The following is a 22,947-nucleotide window of genomic DNA, read 5'->3' as shown; positions in this document are numbered from 1 at the left end:
GCTCTTTCCCTTTAACAGCATATCCCTCTGGCTGACTCATGTAGATCTCATCATGGAGATCTCCGTGAAGAAAAGCTGTCTTCACATCCATCTGATATAAATCCATGTCCTCATGAGCAACAAGAGCTAACACTGCTCTCAAAGTAGTCATCTTGACTACAGGGGAAAAGATCTCATCAAAGTCAATGTCCTTCTCCTGCTTAAATCCCTTGGCAACCAATCTGGCCTTATACCTCGGTAAAGCATTTGAATCCACTTTGACTTTGTAAACCCACTTGCATGGCAAAACCTTTCTGCCTGCAGGTAGCTGCACCAAGTCCCATGTATCATTTTGAAGTAGGGAGTCCATTTCTGACTGCATGGCTTTCTCCCACTTCCTTTTCTCTGTTCTTCCCATAGCTTCCTTGAAGTTGGAAGGCTCACCACAATCTGTCAGCATGATAAAATCAGCCACATTATTGGCTCCTGGAACAAACCTGTCAGGAGGCCGTTGTACACGGGTGCTCCTCCTAACAAAATGTTCCGGATTTGGCTGCTGTCTAGCCTGTTCGTCATGCATGACGGGTGGGTGTACCACCATATTTGGCTGTTCTACAGCCCCATTTGCTGGCATATCCAGTGGTGCATCATTGACAAAATTGTCTGGCTGATTTTCAGCCTGTATACCCTCTTGAACAGGGTTATCTACAGCAGCCCGCTGCTGCATATATTAATGGGCATTCTTTGCTGTCCGACATCACAATAAACAACCCTCCTGTATTCCACAGGTTGCATGGGTTCTTTGTGTACACTATCCTCTTTAAAGATGACGTCATTGCTGCGTATAATCTTCCGTTTGACGGGCTCCCATAACCTGTACCCCATTTCACCTTCGTCACCGTAACCCATGAAGATGCATCTAAAAGACTTTGGTTCTAGTTTGGTGCGCAGTTCTTTGCGTACATGAGCAAAGCACTCGCAGCCAAACACACGCAAGTGCTTATATGAAGGTGGCTTGCCAGACCACACCTCCTCTGGCACTTTCAGCTCCAAAGCCTTGTTCGGTGACCTGTTAATTAGGTGAACTGCTGTTTGCACGGCTTCTGCCCAAAAGCCATGGGGCAATGCAGCATAAGACAACATACATCGAACTTTCTCCTGAATAGTTCGATTCATCCGCTCACTCACACCATTTTGAGATGCATTATGAGGGGCTGTGAGTTCCTGTTTAATGCCCTTAGCTTCGCAAAACTGTATAAAAGCATGTGACACATACTCACCCCTATTATCAGATCTGAGGCATTTCAGCCTGCGTCCTGTCCGATTCTCAACCTGAGCGACAAACTTCTTGAAAGCATCTAAGGCATCGCTCTTATGCTTCAAGAAATAGACCCACACTTTGCGTGTGGCATCATCAATAAAAGTAATGAAATACTTTGCACCCCCTAGTGATAGCTGTGGCATCTCACACAAATCAGTGTGCACTAGATCAAGCGGTGCTCTATTTTGGGGAGTTCTCCTCTTATGAGGAGTCATAGAATGCTTGCCAAATATGCAATGATCACAAGTAGGCAAATCTGAAAATGAAAGAGACGGCAGATAACCCAGACGTGACAGTTCTTGCATTCCTTTAACGGACATGTGTCCCAACCGGCTATGCCACAATGAAACCTTCGGCAGCTCGGTTATGGCAACAACATGATTACCTACACTGGAAACATAAAGAGGGTACAAGGTATCACTCTTATAACCCTCAGCCACTACAACCTAGCCATCAGTAATCACCCATTTGGAATCCCCAAATGTGGTGTGATAACCACTGTCATCCAATAAGCCAGTGCTAATCAGATTTTTCTTGATTTGCGGCACATGGCGAACACCATCAAGCATAAATATGCGTCCATCAGGGAATACTATCTGTATACTGCCAATCCCTGCAATCTGACATGCATAGTTGTTCCCAAGGTGAACAACTCCATGAGTACCTGTGTAGGAAGTAAACCACTCCCTATGAGGAGTAACATGAAAAGAAGCACTTGAATCCAAGAGCCAGGTGTGCATGTCATGGCCATCAATAACCAATGTATGTGCAATTACAGCAGAAGAGCATAAAACATCATGTCTGTCACTGTCACTGTCCTCTGCTGCAACATTCACTGTATCCAAGTCATCTGCCTTGGCCTTGCCTTTGCCTTTGCTTCCACTGCCTGCATCCTTTGTCTCAGCCTTCTTGGCTTTCTGATCCCGTATAAACTTGAAGCACTTAGACTTCACATGTCCCTTCTTGCCACAGTAAAAGCATTCAATATCCTTCTCGCCACGGGACTGACTGCGGGATTTGGACTTGCCAGCAGATCTCCTCTTCTGCTGAGTCCTACCTCTTTCCTGTACTTGCAAAGCATTGGAAGACTTGCTGCCCACATTATTCTTCCTACTCATCTCCTCCATGAGAAGAGAGCTCTCCACATCAGCATACATAAGAGTGACATTTGAATTTGACAGAGTAGTCTTGAAAGTGTCCCAACTCTCAGGGAGGGTACACAACAAGAAAGTAGCCTTGAACTCCTCATCAAGGTTCAATCCCTGTGCAATAAGCTGTGTAAAGATGGCATTAACCTCACTCAAGTGTGAGGTCTTAGCTGTACCTTCCTTCATGCGAAGGTCGACAAGCTTCTTCAACCAATAAACCTTACTGGCTGAGCTCTTTTGGGCATACAATTCTTCTAGCCTCTGCCATAGGCCATAAGAGGTCTTTTCAGCCTGAACATTGAACACAAGAGAATCAGTGAGAGTAAGCATGATAGCAGCCCTTGCGGACAAATCAAGCTCCTCCCACTCATCATCTGCCATCCCAGATGGCTTGACACCCTTCACCCTTATGGGCTTAGAAATCTTCTTTAGCAGAAGTACATTCAAACACTGTTCTGCCCATAATGCATAATTGTGTGCCCCTTCCAATTTCTTTATGTTCAGTATTGAAGATTCACTTCCCCCTGATGCCATATCAGATAAGGAAAGTACCTGACTCCCTGTAAGTCAAAAAAAGACTAAATAAAATTCTGATTTCTCAGAAAACCTGCTCTATCAAGAGCCAGGAGCACTCACAATAGTGCTGTTTTTACTGTCAAAAATTCTGCAGCAAAACAGAAAATTTTCCCTCCAGTCACTGTACCTTCTGACACACTGTACCGTGCTCAAATAGGCATAAAACAGTAATTTCAGAATGCTGCAGCTGTTCCACAAGTGTTTTATCAGTGCATCATCATCTGACGAAGCACAAAACACTGCTGTCCTGGACACTTCTCCCACCTCAGATGAGGTATTGCACTGATTTTATATGCATAAACCACTTGTCATACTCTGTTTTGTCCACTGAAAAAGGCTCCAAACACCTCAGCCTGTCACAAACCTGCAACAAAGTATGGGACAAATCCCAAACAATCACCCTTCTGCCAAGGGGATAAAAGGCATCTGAAGTTCTCAAACAGTAACTCAAGTGCTCACAAGCAAAATCTGGGCAAAAGCCCCTTGATTTGACACCTGTACCAAGTGAAAAACACCCTCAACACTGAGGTAGCATACAAAATACAGCGCTCTCGTGGCACTTTCACCTGACAATGTAATGCATAAACGGCTATGTGTACACAGTAACAACACAGATCCCAACGTACAAGCACTGAAGAGAAAATCTTTTGAGCACTGTCAACGATGGACAGTTAGGGACCGAGTAAACTCGATGCGCCCTGGCCAAGCGTGGCTCAACTGAGATTTTGAAAGTGTCGTACACAGAATGTGACCTGCAAGAAATGTCACTGAATACACTGCGGAAACAAGACCGGGCAACCTAGCTCCACACTGCCTCAAGGCATACACTGCATACACTTCCAGGCAAAAGCCCTATGAAATTGTCACCCGAAAACTGAGATTTGCACTCAGCAAAAGCATAAAAGCCCTCTGCAAAATCAAGGCATCTGACCTCCGCGAAACAAAATAACTGTGCAACCACCACACACTGTGGCAATAGTCACCTCAAGCACGAGGGACACGAGTGTACTTGCTGTACCTCAAACACGCAGTTTTAGAACTGAACAAATTCCAGGAATGAAGAGCAGAGTGCTCTCTCTTTTCCTTCTTCCCCAAAACAAAAATTCTGTGCCTGCTGTACCTCCTGTACCTGCGCAGGGTACTTGCTATACCCTGTACCTGCGAGGGCACGAAATCCAAAAATTTTTTTTCGACCTGTATCTCCTGTCGCAACGTTCGTACGGTACGGTTGCCGGTGTTGCACGTTGGTCGCGCTAGTTGCGCGCGGCGGGTGTTGTGCGGTGCGCGCACTGGTTGCGCCTGCGCAGCTAGCAGCAGCTAGTTGCTGCTGTAGCTAAAGCTGCGTGAGCAGCTGCTTCTGCGCTAGCTGCTCACCCTGCACGCTTGCGCTGCCTCGCTCGCTAGCGCTGCCCCGTTCTCTGGTGCTGCCCCGTTCGCTGCTGGCTCGATCTGCTCGCCTGCGCCGTCGCCCTGCTAGCTGTTGAGGGCACGAGGCCCGAGGGGAGAGGAAGGGGTAGAGGGAGGGGTAGACCGAAAAATGAGAGGGAGAGGTAGAGGCTGTGATACCACTTGAGAGGGAAAGAGTGAGTGAGTGGAACGATGAAGACAGAGAGAGAGAGGGAGACACAAGAAGTGTGGGTGTGTAAAGTGTTGAGCCACACCACAAACTCATAGAGTTTTATTAGGATTAGGGATTCACCGTATGATTGTCTTAAGACAGTCATAGGTGTCATAACATTTTAAAGGGTGGCAATGTGCCTTTACCCCAACACTTAGGAATCACATGATAGAAATAGGATAATCCCATGAGCACCTCTGGAGTACCGACAGAAACTCAGTACGAAGACTTTGTATAAATGGATGCTCAAGTATGTGTGGGTGTGTGGATGTGTATGTGTGAGAGCATATTTTTATACTATGGTCTACACCTACTGTTTGGCGTTGATGACGTCAGTGGGGATGTCATAGTAGCTAGTCCTTGCTATGCGTGATGGAGTTTATGGTTTTCAATCTTATGAGTGACTATCGTGAGATTGAAACTGCACTATGTTGTGTTTTTAGAGGATGAGTTTGGGAATGTTCCTGGATTCATCTAGGTATATGCTTATGCCGTATTAGCGGACATGCAAATTTAACCTTGTGAAGTTTTCGTCCAAGTTACGGCCTGCTGGTAATGCGATAATTCTTTCCATCTTAAATGGTCCGTTGCCCTATCAGCTAGACTTAGATGCTCGTTTGGGAGAGACTAAAATGAAATCGTTTAGACTTCACACGCAGTTGTAGCTGGAATGAAGAGATTTTGGACTTTTTTTTTGATTAGCCTTCTCCTTTTGTGCTAGCCTTCGTCATGGCTGAGTCTGCCCTCCACCTCCGGAGTACCGACAGAAATTCAGTATGAAGACTTTGTATAAATGGATGCTCAAGTATGTGTGGGTGTGTATGTGTGAGAGCATATTTTTATACTATGGTCTTCACCCACTGTTGGGCGCTGATGACGTCAGTGGGGATGTCATAGTACCTAGTCCCTACTATGTGTGATGGAGTTTATGGTTTTCAATTTTATCAGTGACTATCGTGACATTGAAACTGCACTAAATTGTGTTTTTAGAGGATGAGTTTGGGAATGTTCTTGGATTCATCTAGGTATAATCCCATGAGCACCAATGCATAGGGTTTCTAACACTATTAGGATTTGTGTGATTTAAGTTCATTTCCTTATCTAAATAAATGTGTCATAGTCGTATTCGTGTCATGTCTTTTGCTCTCTCTACCTTTTCCTCTCCACTCTCTTACATTCTACAAAAAGGAGAGTAGAAGAAAAAATGCTAGACAAGTCAATCAGAAAAGTAAACAAAAAGCTGGTAATGCTGATGGGAGATAAGGAAACAATGACTAGGAGGACACAAAGGCTTTTGAAAACCTGCAGGGATGGGGGGAGAGGAAGAGTGGGAGTGGTAAATTGGGTGATGAAAGGAGATTATCATTGGTGGCAGAAGGGAGGTCTGAAAAGGTTTGATGGTGCAAGGAGTCCAGGAAATGGAGGGAGGCAGGGGCTGACTGCAGGTGGATTCCCTCTGGCTGTAGAGAGACCCTACAACCTTGGTGAGTAAAGAGAGAAACGGGTTCGCAGGTTTGCTTCCTGGGCTGGAAAACGGACTTGCAATCAAGTCATAGGGAGAATGAGGCCGGGTGGACACTGGATGTACATGAACCATGTAGTTGCTGAGGGGGGGGAAGGGGCGGATGGAAGGTATCGAGGGGGAAATGAGTGGCTGCCAAGTAGAGAAGACCACAAATGTTGCTCATCTTTGTTCAGAGTACATATAGATTTTGGCTTTTATAGCTATCTATTCAACTTATGGAAATAGTGCAAATTATGGAAATAGATTTTGACTTTTACAGCTATCTATTCAACTTATGGAATAGCTATCTATTCAAATTCCATGAAATGTTAAACACAACAATTTCTTCCTATCCTCTTCCCTCTACACGAACCTTTTTCTGGTATGTTTGTGTGATATTTATGATAGAAAAAACATTTTTGGAGACTCCTCCGGTGGTTCTACAATACATGCTAAAAACATATCCCTCGGGAATCCTAAGTCCCCTCAAAACATATGCCAATACAAACTCATTCAAGTGAAACTGGGGTTGGCATTTTGGGGTATTAATCTTCACCACAGTTGGTCTCAGGCTCCTATTTGCAATTAGAGCATAGATTTGAGACACAAGACTAGGCTTCAGGTTGATTTCCTGTTGGCTATCACCACAGGAGATGCTTGAGTTCCATGAAATCTCTATGCAGGAACCTCTTAGATAGATGCCCTCCCTCCCCCAGGCGAATTTTTTTTTATTTGAACATGTTAATATCTTTAGATGAAACCTCATGAGCAGATAAACCTCCTGCACACTCAATTTAACTTATGACAAACAACTTACCAGTTTGAAAAGTTTATCATATTATTCATTAATGCGGCGTGCTAGCTTGAGTGAAGACTGGCACTAAGTTCCTGAACTATTGTGATTGTATTGGAATGACATAGAAATATTTTACAGGCTCTAAGCATTGTTCTCAAACCATAAAATTATAGCCAAAAGCACTAAAAGTTGAGGGTTTGGGTTTCTATTTTTCTGCTGGATAAAACAGCTTGTCCAATCTCTTCCCAGGATTTCACAACTTCGTTCTAGCTCACTAGAAACCACCTATTCGGGGACCTGACCACCAACAAGAAATTGGATGCAAGTGTCCATTCATAATCTGGGCCTCAACTAAGCATGGCAGGGGAGACCAGACTCTCAGTGAGGGCTTTGTTATGCCCCCCCTTCCCCCCCAAACCCAATTCACTCTGGCTGTAGAAGACCCTACAACCTGGTGAGTGAAGAGAGAAAGGGGGTCGCAGGTGGTGTATGTTTTGCGGGGACTTAGGATTCCCGAGGGATGATTTGCAGTTGGCTATCACCACAGGAGATGCTTGAGTTCCCTGAAATCTCTATGCAGGAACCCCTTAGATAGATGCCCTCCCTCCCCCAGACGAAAAAATATTATTTGAACATGTTAATATCTTTAGATGAAACCTCATGAGCAGAATAATAATCTTTTACAGGCTCGAAGCATTGTTCTCAAACCATAAAATTATAGCCAAAAGCACTAAAAGTTGTGGGTTTGTATTTCTATTTTTTTGCTGGAAAGCTTGTCCAATCTCTTCCCAGGATTTCACAACTTCGTTCTAGCTCACTAGAAGCCACCTATTCAGGGAGCTGACCACCAACAAGAAAGTGTACATGCTAATCTGGGCCTCAACTAAACATGGTGGGGCAGACCGGACTTTTAGTGGCCCCCCCGCCTTCCCTTCCCCTTTCCCCCCCTTCCCCAGTTTCTTTCCCCAAAAAACAAAATCAAAAACAAAAACACTAAATAAAATTTAAATAACAACACGTGTGCCACAACCCTCGACCCAAGAATTATGCCAAAGGGCACAAACTACAACCTAATGGATGCACCTTAGGTGGTGGCAGTAAGTCTGAGATACCTCCAGAAAGTGTGAAAGAAAAATCTTTGATAGGTTTTCTTGAACCCATTGGTTGTTCACAATAGGATCGAGATAAAGATTTAAAGAATCTTGAAAACAATGCAGCACTTCTGTCCTATGTGGAAATTTCCCCCTTGATATATATCTTTTGAACAGATCAGGCAGCTACGACACTTGGAAGATGGTTCAATCAATGTGGTCACTCGAGGTCGGCAGAGGTTTCGCATTCGGCACACCTGGAGAAACGCTGATGGTGCTGTAAGAAGATGTGGTTCTTAGCTTTTATGTGTCTTCTTCCTATGCAAATTCCTTGTTGGCCTTTGGGGCATCTTTTAAATCAAGATCTCAGTCATAATTTTCAAGTCCTTTGTATTTTCAGCCATGTGCTCAAGTACAGATTATTCCAGAGGATATGCCTTTGCATATTCCGAGAGATGCATTTGGGGTGTTGGCTTCTGCTCCAAACTTTCAAAGTGGCAAGGTTCCCAGAGCAGTTTCAAAGTCTTCTGATACTCATGAGGCTCATTCTGAAAGTGACATAGAGGAACCCGAAGATGAGGTTTCAGAAGACGAGGAGGCTGATTTCACAGGGAGACTTCTACAACCACATGCACGAGATATGCTGGACGTTTTTAATTTGTCAGACACAGTGGATGATGGGAGTGGTAGCGAAGAGGAAATTATACACAGATTGTGGTGGAGTCGTAGAAGAGACAGGAGAAACACAATCGAGCAAGCAAGGCAACAGCGGAGACTTAGAAGGCGATCAGATGCAAGTGAAGTGGGAGCTGTTGTGAGTGATCATGCAGTGAGCCCAGTTTCTACGGGGGGGAGGGCATCTGTTCTTCAGAGAGCATCTGTTCTTCAGAGAGCCAAGGCCGAAGGTGGATGGGGAGGTGCTTGCAAGGCATGGGCCTCAGATGACTCAAAGTGGTTGTTTCGGGTTCAGCGTACAGCTTGGCCCCATTGGGTATACAGGATGTATGATGCCTATAACCTTGCTCGTCGAGCTGCAGGTGAAGTATCGTTTCTGTTGTCGAAGCAGCATGCATTGACATCTGTTCTATTCCTTCTATAAAGTAATGGATTGTTTAAACACCTTGCAGATATGTGGAGGCAGATGGTTGAACTTCCAAGCATTTATGACATGGTGAAAAAACCTGAGATTCTGTCATATCATATTGCTAGCAAGATACCTGTGCAAGATGCCACCCGGCAGGAGTTGCTAGAGATAGATGGGGTGGTTCCTCGACTTAGGAAGGAGATTCAGTTATTAGAATCTATGGACCGTATAAGGTGTAAGAACTGCATGGTATATTCTCTGTCTACAACCATTTAGTGTATCTTACAATCCTTTTAGGTTCTTTCATCTATCTGGTTTTCCTGGGTGGTCTCTTTGATCTAGAAAATGTGAAGAACACCTTTAAATGAATTGATTTTCAAAGACGTCAAACTGGATTTATTTTGGAAGATCAAATGGTTTTTCCTAGGAGGCTTGACCTCTCTCGTGAGTGTGCTGCTGCATTAAGGGAAGAAGCCTTCATACAAGGTCTAATCATGTTTTTGGAGATACACACTCTCATTCTGAATGACATTTTATGGGAAGTTCCTTCCCCAATATTATCAGATCTCATGATGTCAGAAATATTCACAGTAACGTATTGGCAGCTCTGCATTTTCGTATTGTGTCTGTGCTGACACCTTTACTTTGTTCAAAACCAATATTCTTGGGTGCTTTTCTTTGCATTGTATATTATCGTTGAGGGAAAGCTAGATATAAGTCTTTGTAGACACGTTTTTATGAAGAGAAGTGTGAATGATGACATAAACTCCCTGGAACACATTATAATAAACCTAGGTGATTATATCCTAAATCTGTAAGTTCTGTATACATAATATGGTGTGGAGAGGCCTTGCCGTCCTTTTTCTAAATCATATGCTTGAATTTTTAGCACTGCCTTGCAGGCAGTGCTCTCCTTAAAGTTTTTTTCAAAAGTTCTCTCTAATTATTTTATGCCATGTCCTTGCCACTCCCATTTTTGCTCAACTCATGAGCATCCTCCTTATCTATCGAGATACTCCAGCGCTTCATATGAAATCGAATAATGAAGGCAGTGCTGTCGAGCACATTATGTGCTCTCGTGTTTCTTTTCCCCTTTGCTATTATTGCAAAATAAGTGCTAATTGAATTAAATGCCTTAGAAACTTTTATATTGAATACTTTATATTGCTCCCCCCTGAGATCGTGCCACAGGACACAGGTTAGGTTCCAGCACAGGTTTGGACCTATATTGAGTACCCCCCCCCCCCCCAACACCCCCAACACACACACACGCAACCCGCCTTCCCCCCCAAAAAAAAACCCCGAACTTCTCCATCGCCTGTTCTTCCGATCGCTCCCTCGACACATTCTTCCAATTGCTCCCGCTCTTCCCCTCCACCTACTGTTATGATTCCAAGGTCATAGCATATATGATGTTCCTAATCATTGGTTGTTTTGCAGATCTTGGTGTGAGAGTAGTACCTGAGAGTAGTATCTGGATTACACCCAGCCTTGGGCCTACCTAACCCTTGCCTTGGGTGCTTGTTTCAGTTGGTATCAGAGCAACTCTTTCACTAGAAAATGAGCGCAAATCCTCGTTTGCATGAGGGCTTGTGTTTTGTGAGATTTTGAGCTCATCCGCTGGATGGATGTCCTCCTAGATGAAGTGTTTTGAAGCGAGTTGTAGAGGTTTCGACTTGGCACGTGTTTGTACAAATCCCTCTTTGCTTTAGGTCATGGATTCGACCGAATTCCAGGTGGCAGATTTGATGGAATTACAGATTTATATTTGGATTGAGAATTGCCATTCGGTTTCATGAAGGGAGCCTGCTGGCGAAGGAAATTCGCGAGTTGGTTCACACGTAACAAAGATGCCTTTCTCTGCTCCCAAGTAATGAGGGAAAGCGCTTTCAGTGCTGTCTTATTTTGTGTTCACCCAGGCAGCAGACGAAGTTGTTGGAGAATGGACCACCGAGGACCACCGTACGAGCTTGAGTGGTGATCCAGAATCCGCTGTGAGCAGCGCACAACTCCTTTGCAAAACAAAAAGTCAGCGAATCAGCATCTCGAATCCCGTTGCTATTAGAAATTACCCAACAGAGGGTATGCACAGTGGAAGACTTATAGTAATGCCCAGGAGCTCACACAGTGTGGTGTGGGATGTGGAATCACAAAATTCTTAACTCATGTGCATAAAATAGATGTGCAGACTCATCAATAGACAATGAACGAGCCAGATAGAGAAACCACCAAAATAATATATTTTCGTCCAAAACTATGGACACAATACAAAAGAGATAGATCCAGAGTCCCACCAATGGTGTGGTCCTCTGATCTTACCACAAGGTACTTCTCCTATCTGCTGGCTATCTCTAGACTCGAGCCTGCGTGCTCCACCTTGAGCGTAAGTAGACTTTCCGTCTAGATCCCTTCCACCTTGCTGTCTTTGCACCAGCCTAGGTGGGCAGCACTCTGAGCTAGGTCTGCAGCTCTACAGCCCACTTGTCTCCTTCTGGATAAAGGTCCACAGGTGGCTGATCTGGTGCTCCTGCTGCTCCAAGTGATAATCTATGAGGGCTGGAGGCCCTCCTTTTATAGGCCCAGGGGCCTGTCATAAAAACCGACCAGTCAGCTTCGTACTGGCTGACCAGTCTGCTGCTGGTCCAGCCCTTTAAGAGCTCTAAAACCGGGGCCCTTTGGCCCAAACTTCTAGGGCCTTTGGCCCTCCAACTAAGGCAAGGGCCCAGCCCTATATAAGGCATGCCACTGCCCACTAGCAGCCCCATTTGCTGCTCCACCTGGCCTCCATGTGGCCAACCTAATCTGCTGGTCTGCCCTGCCCTTCTGCGCCATCTCTTCTGCTAGACAGCCCGCCACACAGGTGCCTTCAGCCTGCCTATGCCGCCACCTGTGCGCCTCTTTTGCAGGCCCATGGATTCCTGCTTTGACAGCTGCCCACATGGCAGACTGTGTGCTGCCCATGTGGCAGCCTCTGCCCTTCCTGTGTGCTGCCCATTTGGCAGCCCCAATATCCCCTGGTCTACCTCCCCCATGCTCTCCTCATATGGGGGCTTACAGATGGGGAGGTGACCTTTCCAACAGTTGCCCCTTTCCATCGTTGATTGCCTCTCCATCCAATTCAAGTGTCAGAACCATGCTCATGGCTTCCTGTGCTGAGCTTGAACGGAACGACCTTTGACGAGGGAGAAGAAGCCCGGGTGATGGAGGGCAATCACCCGCGCTGTGCTCATCCCGCTCTTGTTCTGTGATCACCGCGAGACCTTACTCGTCACCATCTGCTGAGCCGTGCTGTCCGTCGCTTGTGCGACCCTGCCCACACCACGCCACCGTCGCAGCACCACCGTCCACTCAAGCCACGCCATGCCTCGTGCTCATCGCGTTCTCCGCCATCCTCACGTCGCCTTCGCCGCGCCGCCACCGACCTTCCCACCTGCAAAGAAAACCTAGTTTGTATTTTTCCTAGGTTAAGTTAGCCAGGGTTAGGTTGGTTGGGTTAGGTCAATTAGGTTTAGCTAGGTTAGGTTTAGTTAGTTGGGCCGGCTAGGTAATTGGGGTTTAGTTAAAGGGTTAGGTTGGTGGTTAAGGAAACCCGGGTTGAGCTAAGTTTTACTAGGGTTAAGTTATACTAACCAAAAATGTCTTAGTGGTCCTAAGTGTCTTAGCAGTCTTTAGGTTAGGAGTCCTAACTGTCCTAGGTGATTAAAGGACCCCCTCCCCCCTCCCCCTCCCCAAAAAAAGAAAAAACAAAAGAGAGGCAAGGACAGCTCTTCACAGCCCCTTCTTAGGGCCTTTTACAGCCCCGTTTGGGCTCTTTTGGACTCTGTTTTGAAGCCTCTTCATCAACCTTCCTCTTGAGCTTCTCCATTAACATTTTCAGTGTTTCACACATTGTATCTGGTGCTCATTACAGTAGATCCTTGCCTTGCATTTGTACTCGCTTGTGGGGGCAGCCACCTCTGTTAGATTGAACTGTCCGGTAGGGAGCTAGCCTAGTGCATGGCAACTTCTTCACCCACCTTCTTCCAAGCCTCTTCAGCGCTTTGAGATGGGCAGGAATTGAGCACACGTGCATGCATTTGGCATAGTGGGACAGCAACAAAGCTTGGTTACACACCATGAGACAGCCACATGCCTTTGGAGGGATCATGGGGCAGCGTGCCTCTAGTTTCAGAAAGCTTATGCAGAACTTTGACCAGCACGCAAAAAGCTTAGGGAAGCTTCAACATAAGGAAGATTCGCAGTCCAATAATGCTTTTGATTACCATCCACAGTCTGTTGTACCCCATTACATTGGATGTGTTGCATTAGGTATTTTCTCTGTTTGGGCTTATTGAGAAGATCGCCATACGTCAGATTTCAATTGGTCTCCATGCTGAGATACACTTTGTCTCACATGCTAGTGCATTGCAAGCATGTAACACCTTGCAAGGTCGGGATATATATGATGGTTGTTGTACCTTACATATTCGGGTGTTTGAACGGACACAGAGGTTATTCTACGCTAAAAGTGGAGATATGAATGCCATCGACCTGCCAACTATTGTTGAAACTATAAAGCCTAGAGCAGTTATGACACACACTCAAAAAGCCTATGAAAATAGCTGCCAAACTACTAAGGAAAATGCATTTCTGCCAATGCTTGTAAGGCAGTCCAGCCATGTTATGCCACTCCCTGGCACGCAGCACCATGTTTCAGAGCCATTGATGATGCCTGTGGATTCCAGCTGCGACTACTGAAGGATTTTGTGGGGATAAGTGTTCTAATGAAAATAGCAGCTCAATTGGCAGGAAGGAATATGGACAGCGAGTACCAGATGCTGGCATTTTGGGAGCACCCAAGAGCTTGGCAATGCACACGTTTGATGGCTCAAGGGCTAAATTCATGGATGCTTTTTCGGCGATGCTTCAGTGCATGACCCAAGCTGAGGCAATGAAGCAGATGGGCCAGCAAATTGGCCAACAAGTTTGCGAGAAGATCGGAGAGGTTGTGCACACTGCAATGCAAGAGCCCATGCTTTCTCCTATGGACTGAAACGATGGGGATGGGAAGGATACCTATTCCAGGAATCTGAGGACAGACGATGACCCCATTTTTAGGGAATCCAGGGAAGAGGCTAGGAGGTCTTTTGTTAGCAAGGATGATGCTCCTACTTTAACCAGCCACCAAGTTGGAGCTATGATGCTGAGGGGAGTTATGCCAAAGGCTATGCAAGCCTATAAAAGTGGGCAGCAAATATCTGAGAAGAATGCAGTCATGCCAATATTGGTAATGCAGCCAGCGCAGCCCAGCCATGCTATCCCTCTCCCTAGCATGCAGTCAAATCACGCTTTAAAGCCATTGAAGATGCATCAATATGCAGGACAAAAATCTGGTTGTCTCCAGGCAATTACAACAGTAAATACGAAAAGATTCTGTGGGGATAGCTGCTCAAATACAACCAACTGCCCACATGATGGGAACAAAAGTGGACAGCAAGAGAATGGCTGCTTTATCAGTGGACAGCAAGACATGGACTGTTATTGCAGTTTGCAGGAACAATATAATGCCCTAGATGGTGCTCTTACAGCTCAGCATACTAATGGAAGAAATGCATGTATGCAGGGTGATGGAATAAGCCAAAATAACAATGTCAATGAAGGCTGATCAGTGAAAAGATTGTCGAGGAATCAAATGAGGGTGAGTAAAATCAAGATGGATATGTTGACCAGCAAGGTAAGGATGTAGATGTGCTTACAATTGCTACTTTTATGCATGCAAACTTTGAGGAGGTGAGTATGCAGCATTGTCTGGTCTCTACGAAGGAAGTATGCAGCATTGTCTGGTCTCTACGAAGGAAGAAAGAATAGAAGACCATGCAGGTGGTAATGCAAATATGCAAGATGCTTTTGGGAAAGCCCATCCCTCTAGCATTTATTTCTCATATATGTTTCAGCACAATGCCTATGGGAGAAGTTGGCCTCAATCTCAAGCGGACATGAGGCTACAAGGAGTCTAGTGCACAGGAAATGCAGCCTGGACAAATTTATGGGGATGGATGCTATATTCCCAACACACACATTGGGTTGCGGGATGAGTGGGACACTTGTCGAACCTGTAGTATGCTTACATGGGCCTACCTAGATAATTTGTCTTCAATGCATCATGGGAGGGTGGCTGAACAAACCTATGTGGGTGATATCTGGAAAATCATTTTCAGATTGACGGACATTGGCATGCATATATCAGTAGCCAATGAGCTGGAAATTCAGAAATACATGAAGACATTCTTTGTCCAGCAAGTGGCAGAGATGAGTCAGCAAGTGAACCCCCAAGATTTCAGCTGCTATGATTGCAGCCCTAATGCAGCGTGATGCTGTGGGTTTTGGGCCAATGTTGGCATATTTATTTTTGGGGCATCATGATGCTTTATATTGCATGCAGTTATTCCAGATGTTGGTATCATAGGAAGACAACCCATTTGCTTGCTAGTCCACTCATGGCCACCTGCAAAATGCCATCTCAGATGGGAATCATGTTATTGAAATGATTGGTCGCTTGACAGATAGATTTTCAGGCTTGGATGGAAATGGGTCCACTTTACTGTCAGATTTGAGCATTTTGGCTATGGAACTGAAATTTTTGATGCAGTCATCTTTAAGGAGCAATGCATTACACAACCTTATGTACATGCCACTATTTCAGTCCATTCACAATGAGGATTTATGGAACCTCATTTATCAGCTGATTAAAAACCCTACAATGATATCAATCTTGGGAATTGTCCCTTGTATGGAGATCTTAAGCAGAGGCAGCTTTGCAAGAGAACTAACTGAGCTTGAAGGAGCCACTTGGAACAGAATGATTACACGAGAATGTATGGCTAGGCCTTGTCAGTATAATTTTAATGTTCATGTTACATGCAACCTGTTGGTGTTGTTTGGGAATAGGGCCAGAAGCATGCAGCCAGTGAATGATAATTTTGTTACAGATTTAGTTGCAGCACATCTTGAACATCAACATATGCAAGTTCATGCCTCACCTTCTAGAAAGAAGGGGTACTCATTAGAGTGCTTGATTGGATCTTGGTTAATGGTATTTGAGGATTATGGCAGAGATGACTTGTTCAATGGTGCTCAGATGCAATCAATATGGAAAGCATTTTCTAGACTATGGGTCAGAAAATGTATTTTGGGACGCACATGGCTGATTGCTTTTGGGACATGTGCATGTTTATGCTGTCTTCTTGTTACAGCATTGACATGGACAGCCTCCTCTTTTTGGCCTGAGGTAAGTGACAAGGATACATGGTGGGACCGTGCTTACATGACTCCTAGTAGGCCTGACTTTCCTCTTTCAGATTTTGTGGCTGGCTAGACGTACCATGTTTCAGCACATACAGTTTCTCGGGAAGACATTTGATGGATATGTATTCCAGCATCGAAGTATTACAGCCCTATGCTGTCTTATATGTGAGCCCATGGCATGCTGAAGGATCAGATGCAATTTTGGAGCTGTTTGAACCCAAATACAGCAGCTATGATGGTGAATTCCAGTCCTTCCTATTTGGTAAGGATAGCATGATTAAAGATGCAATGCCAAGACAGTTCATTGAAGCTATCAAATGGGGTATATGGCATAGCCATGAATGCTTCCCATGTGGAGACGAGTGGGCAGCAAGGCACAATGGGGTGTAGAACGACCACCATGGGAACATCCAAGACTTCTGTGATTTTGAAGCTTTCGGATGATGATTGTGCCAGGATGGATTACCATCCACATGATCTTGGAGTTGCCGGCCCAATGCCAAGTCAATGAAGATGCCTCTCCAGCAAGTCTCTTCCAAGAGCCTTCGTGAAGATGTCCGCAGCATTCTTTGTAGTCGAACAGTACACCAAGTCGACCTCTCCATCCATGATGAGCTCGCGTATAAAGTGATATTGAATCTCAATGTGTTTTGTGCGAGCGTGAAACACAGGGTTCTTTGCAATCGCCATGCAACTCTGATTGTCACATGATAACTGCGTAGGCTTGTTTTGCACTGTACCCACGTTCCCCAAAATCCTTCTCAATCACACTGCCTCGCAAGAAGCAAAGCATGCTGATTTGTACTCAGCCTCGGTAGAAGAAAGAGCAACTGTGGGTTGCTTCTTGCTGACCCATGACACAGCTCCAGATCCAAGTGAGAAACAGTAACCTGTCACTGATCTCCTGCTGTCCACGTCTCCTGTCCAATCCGAGTCACAGGATCCGATCAAGATGCTATCCTTGGTATAGGTGATGTCATAATCAAGTGTGCCTTTGATGTATTTCAGCACCCGCATCCCTACCCTTCAATGGTTCTCCCGGGGCTTATTGAAAAACCTGCTTAGTACACCAGTCGCAAAGCTGATGTCCGGTCGCGTGTTGCACAAGTAAATCAAACTGTCCATAGGCCTTCTGTACTTCGCTTCGTCCACCAGTGGTGAAGAATCCTCGTTTGAGAGCTTCACGTCAACCTCCATAGGGGTACCAGATGTCTTGCACTCAGCCATGCCAAATGTCTTTAGTATCTCTATAGCATACTTCAGCTGTTTCGGCTCTTGTCAAACTTTAATCCCCAAACAGAAATGCATCAGTCCGAGATCTGTCATTTCAAACTCTCTTCCTAGCAAATGCTTTGTCTGCGAGATCTTCTCTTCATGGTTCCTTGTTATGGCAAGGTCGTCCACATAAAGGACCACAATCATACATCTGCCTTCTTCTCTGAAGATATACAAATTTGCATCAGATGGGCTCCTCCTGAACTCGTTTTGCAGAAAGTAGGCATCAATTCGCTGGTACCACGCTCGTGGGACTTGTTTCAGCCCGTAAAGTGTCTTCTTCAGTTTACAGAGTTTACCTTTTGAATCGGGGATCACAAAACCTAGTGGTTGTTCCACATATACGTCCTCCTTGAGATCTCCATTCAGAAAGGTGGATTTTACATCCATATGAAACACATGCCAACTTTCTTGGGTTGCTAAAGTCAAAACATTGCGTATTGTGGTTAGTCGAGCTATGGGAGCAAAAGTATCTTGATAATCAAAACCATGTACTTGTGCGAATCCTTTTGCCACGAGCCGAGCCTTGTACTTATCCAACGTGCCGTCGGACTTGTACTTGGTCTTGTACACCCACTTGGTGCCGATTACCTTGCGTTTTGGTGGACGATCCACAAGGTCCCAAGTGTTGTTCTTCATTATGGAGCCATACTCCGACTGCATAGCCTCCATCCATCTATCATCACCATGTGCCTCTTCAAGACACTTGGGTTCATCAGCACGGATCACCTCTGTCATCAAAGCGTAGTTGACCAAGTGTTTCTGCGTGCTTCTTTGCGCCTCTAATCTCTTAGACCGGCGGTGTTCGGATGGTTCTTCCTCAATGGTTGGAGGTTCTCTGCGGTCTAAAAGTTGCTTTATCCACTTCGGAAATGGCCGTTCTCGTTGTGGTTCTGCAGGCTCTTCTTCATCTTCTTTATCTTGAATTCTCCCAAGCACCGTTGGGGGAGTTCGGTCTGCTGTTGGTGGTGGTACTGGATGGATATCCTGATCTTGGTTGTCTAGGAAGGAAGCATCCTCCTCCAATTGATGTGGTTGTTTTGAGAAGACCACATCGCGACTTACTATTACCTTCTTGGTAACAGGGTTATAGAGACGGTAACCTTTCATCTCTTCACTGTAGCCCAAGAAAATACACTTCTGGCTCTTCGGTTTCCATTTGGTCCTGTTAGCATCAGGGACATGCACAAAACAGTCACATCCAAAAACTCTGAAATATGCAGCTGAAGTTTTGTTACCAGAAAAGCCCTGCAGTGGAGTCATCCCGTTCATAGTCTTCGTGAAGCTACGATTGAGAATGTAATGCCGTGTTATATGCTTCAGCCCAGAAAGTCTTTGGTAAATCTTTCCCTTTCATCATACTCCGGTCCATTTCGCAGATGACGCGCATCTTGCGCTCTGCTATTCCATTTTGCTGTGATGTATGTGGCGGGGCTTTCTGCCTCTTGATCCCGTGACTTTTGCAGTAACTTTCGAATTCAGTTGATGTGATCTCTCCACCTCTGTTTGATAGTCGGTTGGACCCAATTGGGTGACGACCCAGTGCGCCCAAAATGGTCGACTGGGGGTCGGTTCCGAAATAGGCCACCGACCACACGATAGAATCGTGGCATAAAATAGAGCAACTAACCTACGGTTTCGTTCGGCCCACAGCCATTCGGGATCACCTGGGACTCCAAATGGGCCCCGCAACCCGAGAGTGGGCTGCCCCGGGAAATGCTCTGTCTACCCTCAGTGCGGTCAGTCATGGGATGCCTTCTCGCACTTGCATGTAGCCTAGTTGGCAATGTGCCAACTCCGTCCAGCCATCAGGCCACATATGGCCCCCATCTGGTGTCCAAACCAGGACCTACCGGATAAGCCTTCTCCTCATATGGGGGGCTTACAAGTAGAGTTAGCTGATTCCCGCGTAGTTACAGGAGAGTGGAGCATTGATATCTAACATGGGGGTCATGCTGGCCAATGCATTAGCAGTGGGCTGTGTTTTTCAAGAGACTTGCTTGGCAGGGTGATCACAATGTATGTCTTTAGATATTTTTTGTGCTTCTGATCGATTGGGGAGGTCTTGCTTGGGCTGTAAATAATGGCTTCCATGTTATATGCAGGTGTTTGCATTGAGTATGGATGCTTATGGCCACATGGGTGTGATAGCAGAGCCCCGTTGGGCTAATGTGTTGTGATACTGATGCCTCCGAGTGAGGGAAGAGCACTGAATGCGAGTGGGTTTGAATTCATTGTGTATCTTATTTGCTGGCTTTGGCTGGTCACATGTTCTGTGGGGGAATATGTTAGGAGATGGGTCACTTGCAGGCAGTGGTTGCTAGGCAGACATCACATCTTTGGTACAGCCTCGTTGCTGAGTAGGAAGGGGTCGGGAAACCATGCTTGGAATGGGCGGTCCGAATCAGATGTCCACCCTACTTCAATTCGGAAGTATCCTTGGAACCCCGAGAGTGATGGTACAGGTGTGACTGCCGTGTTCACTGTATTGTGATGCTAGATCTCTTTTGGGAATTAAGTTATTGTATTAGGATATGTGCGACCCATAGGGTGAGAGACTATTGGTCATGGCCGTCCTGGACAATTGAGAAAGCGTATGTATGCTTTCTTTCTCTGCATTGAGCAGATGGATGGCTAATTGGGCACTGGTGACAGCTATGGGGAACTGTGTGGCCAAGTGTGGTTACTAGTGACTGTTCCGGGCTGTGTGCAAGCTTCCTGGACTCTTGGGGTGGCGAGTCACTAAGAAGTTAATGCTTGCAATTCTTCTGTGATGTGGCATTCTGAGATTCCCATTCCTTTTTAAGGGCTCCCTGATTCTCTTTTTTGTGTGCCATTCTGATTTATGGTTCCATTCCCCTCGACTGTTTCTGATTGAATCGCTACCAATTAATAAAGAATTAATTATAACAGCCTCAATAAATATTTAGGCAGCTTGTGTGCTCAGATGTTTATATATTTTGAATTCAAAACTTACTCTCTGAAATAGTTGCATTAAGTCCATATTTGTAGCTTAATTGAGTATAATTTAAAAAAGTAACTAGTTGGTAAGGAGATAGGCAATAATGGAATTCAATATCTTTGGCTACTCAAATAAGTTTTGGCTCTCCCTATGAATTTTGTACTGTGAACATCTATTTTAAGGACTTGGAACCACAGAAAAGTTAGGGGGTTTGTTCCATCGGTAATATGGATTTATTTTGGTGTGGTATCAGATACACCTATGGCTGTGGTATAATATTTTGCAGTAAATGTATGCCTCATCATGTTCTTGAAAGGTGTGACTGGCTTGCGTCAGTGCTTCCTTTGAGAAGGTTTTAGCTCTGGTCCTTGCAAATATTATACTTTTTATTTATTCTTACATCATTTGACCAAATTCATAACCATGGCAGACTGTCATAGCAAGGCGGAGTGATATGCTCGTGATGTCTTCCGATGGACCCATGGGTGCATACGTGAATGACTTTGGCTATGTGCATGAAACCTTGACCCTTTGTAGGGCCCGGGGGCTTATTCTACAAGGCCGGCCAGACACGCAACACAGCTGGTTTCCTGGGTACGTACACATTTAAAAAAGAGGGAAATAATCTAGTAAAAAGTTTTAATGTAATATCCTTTTCCTCAACAGGAGTATGCTCTCAGACGTAGTCAATTGTCATGCAATATTTTTTTTGGGTGAATCCTGTTAAGCTTGTTTGTTCTCTGGATTGCATATGAGAAAGAGCACTTTTGCTGCAACATATAAAATGGTGTATTATAAAGTTGATTGAATAAGGAATTAGTCATCAGTCAAAGTTCGTCTGTGGTTTGTGACTGTAAACTCTTTGACTGGTCTTGCAGTTATTCTTGGACCATTGCAAATTGCAGTGTTTGTGAGTCTCACATGGGTTGGCTTTTTAAATCTGTCAAGAAGAAGATGCATCCAAGGCAATTTTGGGGAGTGAGAAGATCTCAGCTTGCGGAGAACTCTTCCTAGTGCCACTGTCTCAGTATCAAAGTGAAATCGAATGGGACATGAGAGTATTCATGTTCCCTCAAATTCATATTTTGTTGCGGGAAAGAAGTGTTTTGGAGAGAACTGTTCCTAGTGTTGCCATCTCAGAATCGAAGTGTGTGGCATGAAGTATTCATGCTCCCTCAAATTGATATTTTGCTGCAGGAAAGAAAGAAAGGTCTTTTGTGGTGCATATATCCAGCGATTGAATTATTTCTGAACTACCAAGGTCCATGCTTATGTAAATAAGTTTGTGCAGTTTAAGTCATAGCTATGCTTTCATAAAGGATGTCCTGTTTACAAGATCACGTGGGAGTTGAGACACTTCATTCAAGTTACAGAGATTGTGTTGCTCCTTCTAACCTTCCGCTTCCATTTACAGTTCAATAAATGTTGATATACCCTGTAAAGCCTTGTGTAACATTCTTCTGAAGACCATTTCAAGTTTGATAAATTCTACGTAAACTCGTCTATTTCCCCTCCCAAAACGTGGCCATTCTGGGGAGCAGTTGATATGAAATTCTAAGCTTTTACCATCTAGCTTGTTAAAACTGTTCGATTTTTCAGTGTCAGAAGTTGCGCTGTGGTCATGATGGCACATTTTGAAGGGTGCATCTGTAGACACTGTTGCTCTTCCTTCCAGGCAGCCCTCGCCTGTCTGTCTTACAATCACATTTCTCTGCCTATTCAAACTCTTTCATATTCCTCTCCCCCTCGCAACTTGCCACTGCCACATACACCTTTTGTAGAGAGTCAGTAGGGAGAAAATTTGGAGCAGGGTTAAGAATGCAGCGTGGAAGGAAGAAGGGGAGAGATGAGGGAGGGAAAATGCGCGCGCATGTGTGTGTGTGTGAGGGAGAGAGATGAAGGGTCTGCTAGATACAATGAGCTGAATGGCTTAAAGCGGGCATCTGCACCCAAGGCAAACACAAACAATAAAACATTAGTACAAAGTATCTGAGCCCATGAAGAGGATGGGAACTGTAGTGTGGTATCATTGTGGTGGTCCTTTGTATCCTGTCTAAGGAACTAAATCTACCGGATGGCCAAGGATGGAGAAGAGTGTCTTGGCAAAGCGAGACTTTGGGGGTGGTTAATTCTGCGGGCACTGCGGGCAGCACGTGACCTGCAATAGAGCGTCGATGTTGGCTAGGCTGTGTGGCCCGCAGTGGTCTCCTAGCCATAGATTTGTGTCGGACAAGTGCCATTGTCACACTTGTCGATTGTATGGAGGGGTGATCCCCAAGCCTAATCTGTGCATCAATACAGGGACAGAT

At 45.2% G+C, this 22,947-nt stretch overlaps 1 protein-coding gene across 1 annotated transcript in view; it reads left to right on the top strand.

Moving 5' to 3' along the window:
* LOC147904571 (uncharacterized) overlaps nucleotides 1-22,190 on the top strand; it is a 61,829-nt gene extending 39,639 nt beyond the window's left edge. The window contains exons 6-10 of the mRNA XM_087387333.1: nucleotides 8,211-8,312; nucleotides 8,434-9,070; nucleotides 9,161-9,366; nucleotides 21,069-21,232; nucleotides 21,517-22,190. Of these exons, the coding sequence (XP_087243459.1) occupies nucleotides 8,211-8,312; nucleotides 8,434-9,070; nucleotides 9,161-9,366; nucleotides 21,069-21,232; nucleotides 21,517-21,652 (1,245 nt within the window). The 3' untranslated portion in view covers nucleotides 21,653-22,190. The remainder of the gene's footprint in view (nucleotides 1-8,210; nucleotides 8,313-8,433; nucleotides 9,071-9,160; nucleotides 9,367-21,068; nucleotides 21,233-21,516) is intronic.
* Nucleotides 22,191-22,947: the final 757 nt, after the last annotated feature.

Source organism: Dipteris shenzhenensis, chromosome 2 (assembly GCF_047967505.1).
Source record: "Dipteris shenzhenensis isolate YYH24624 ecotype China chromosome 2, Dip_SZ_1.0, whole genome shotgun sequence".
NCBI lineage: Eukaryota > Viridiplantae > Streptophyta > Polypodiopsida > Gleicheniales > Dipteridaceae > Dipteris > Dipteris shenzhenensis.
Note: the sequence above shows the minus strand (reverse complement) of the source record. Positions and strands in the feature narration are given on the sequence as shown.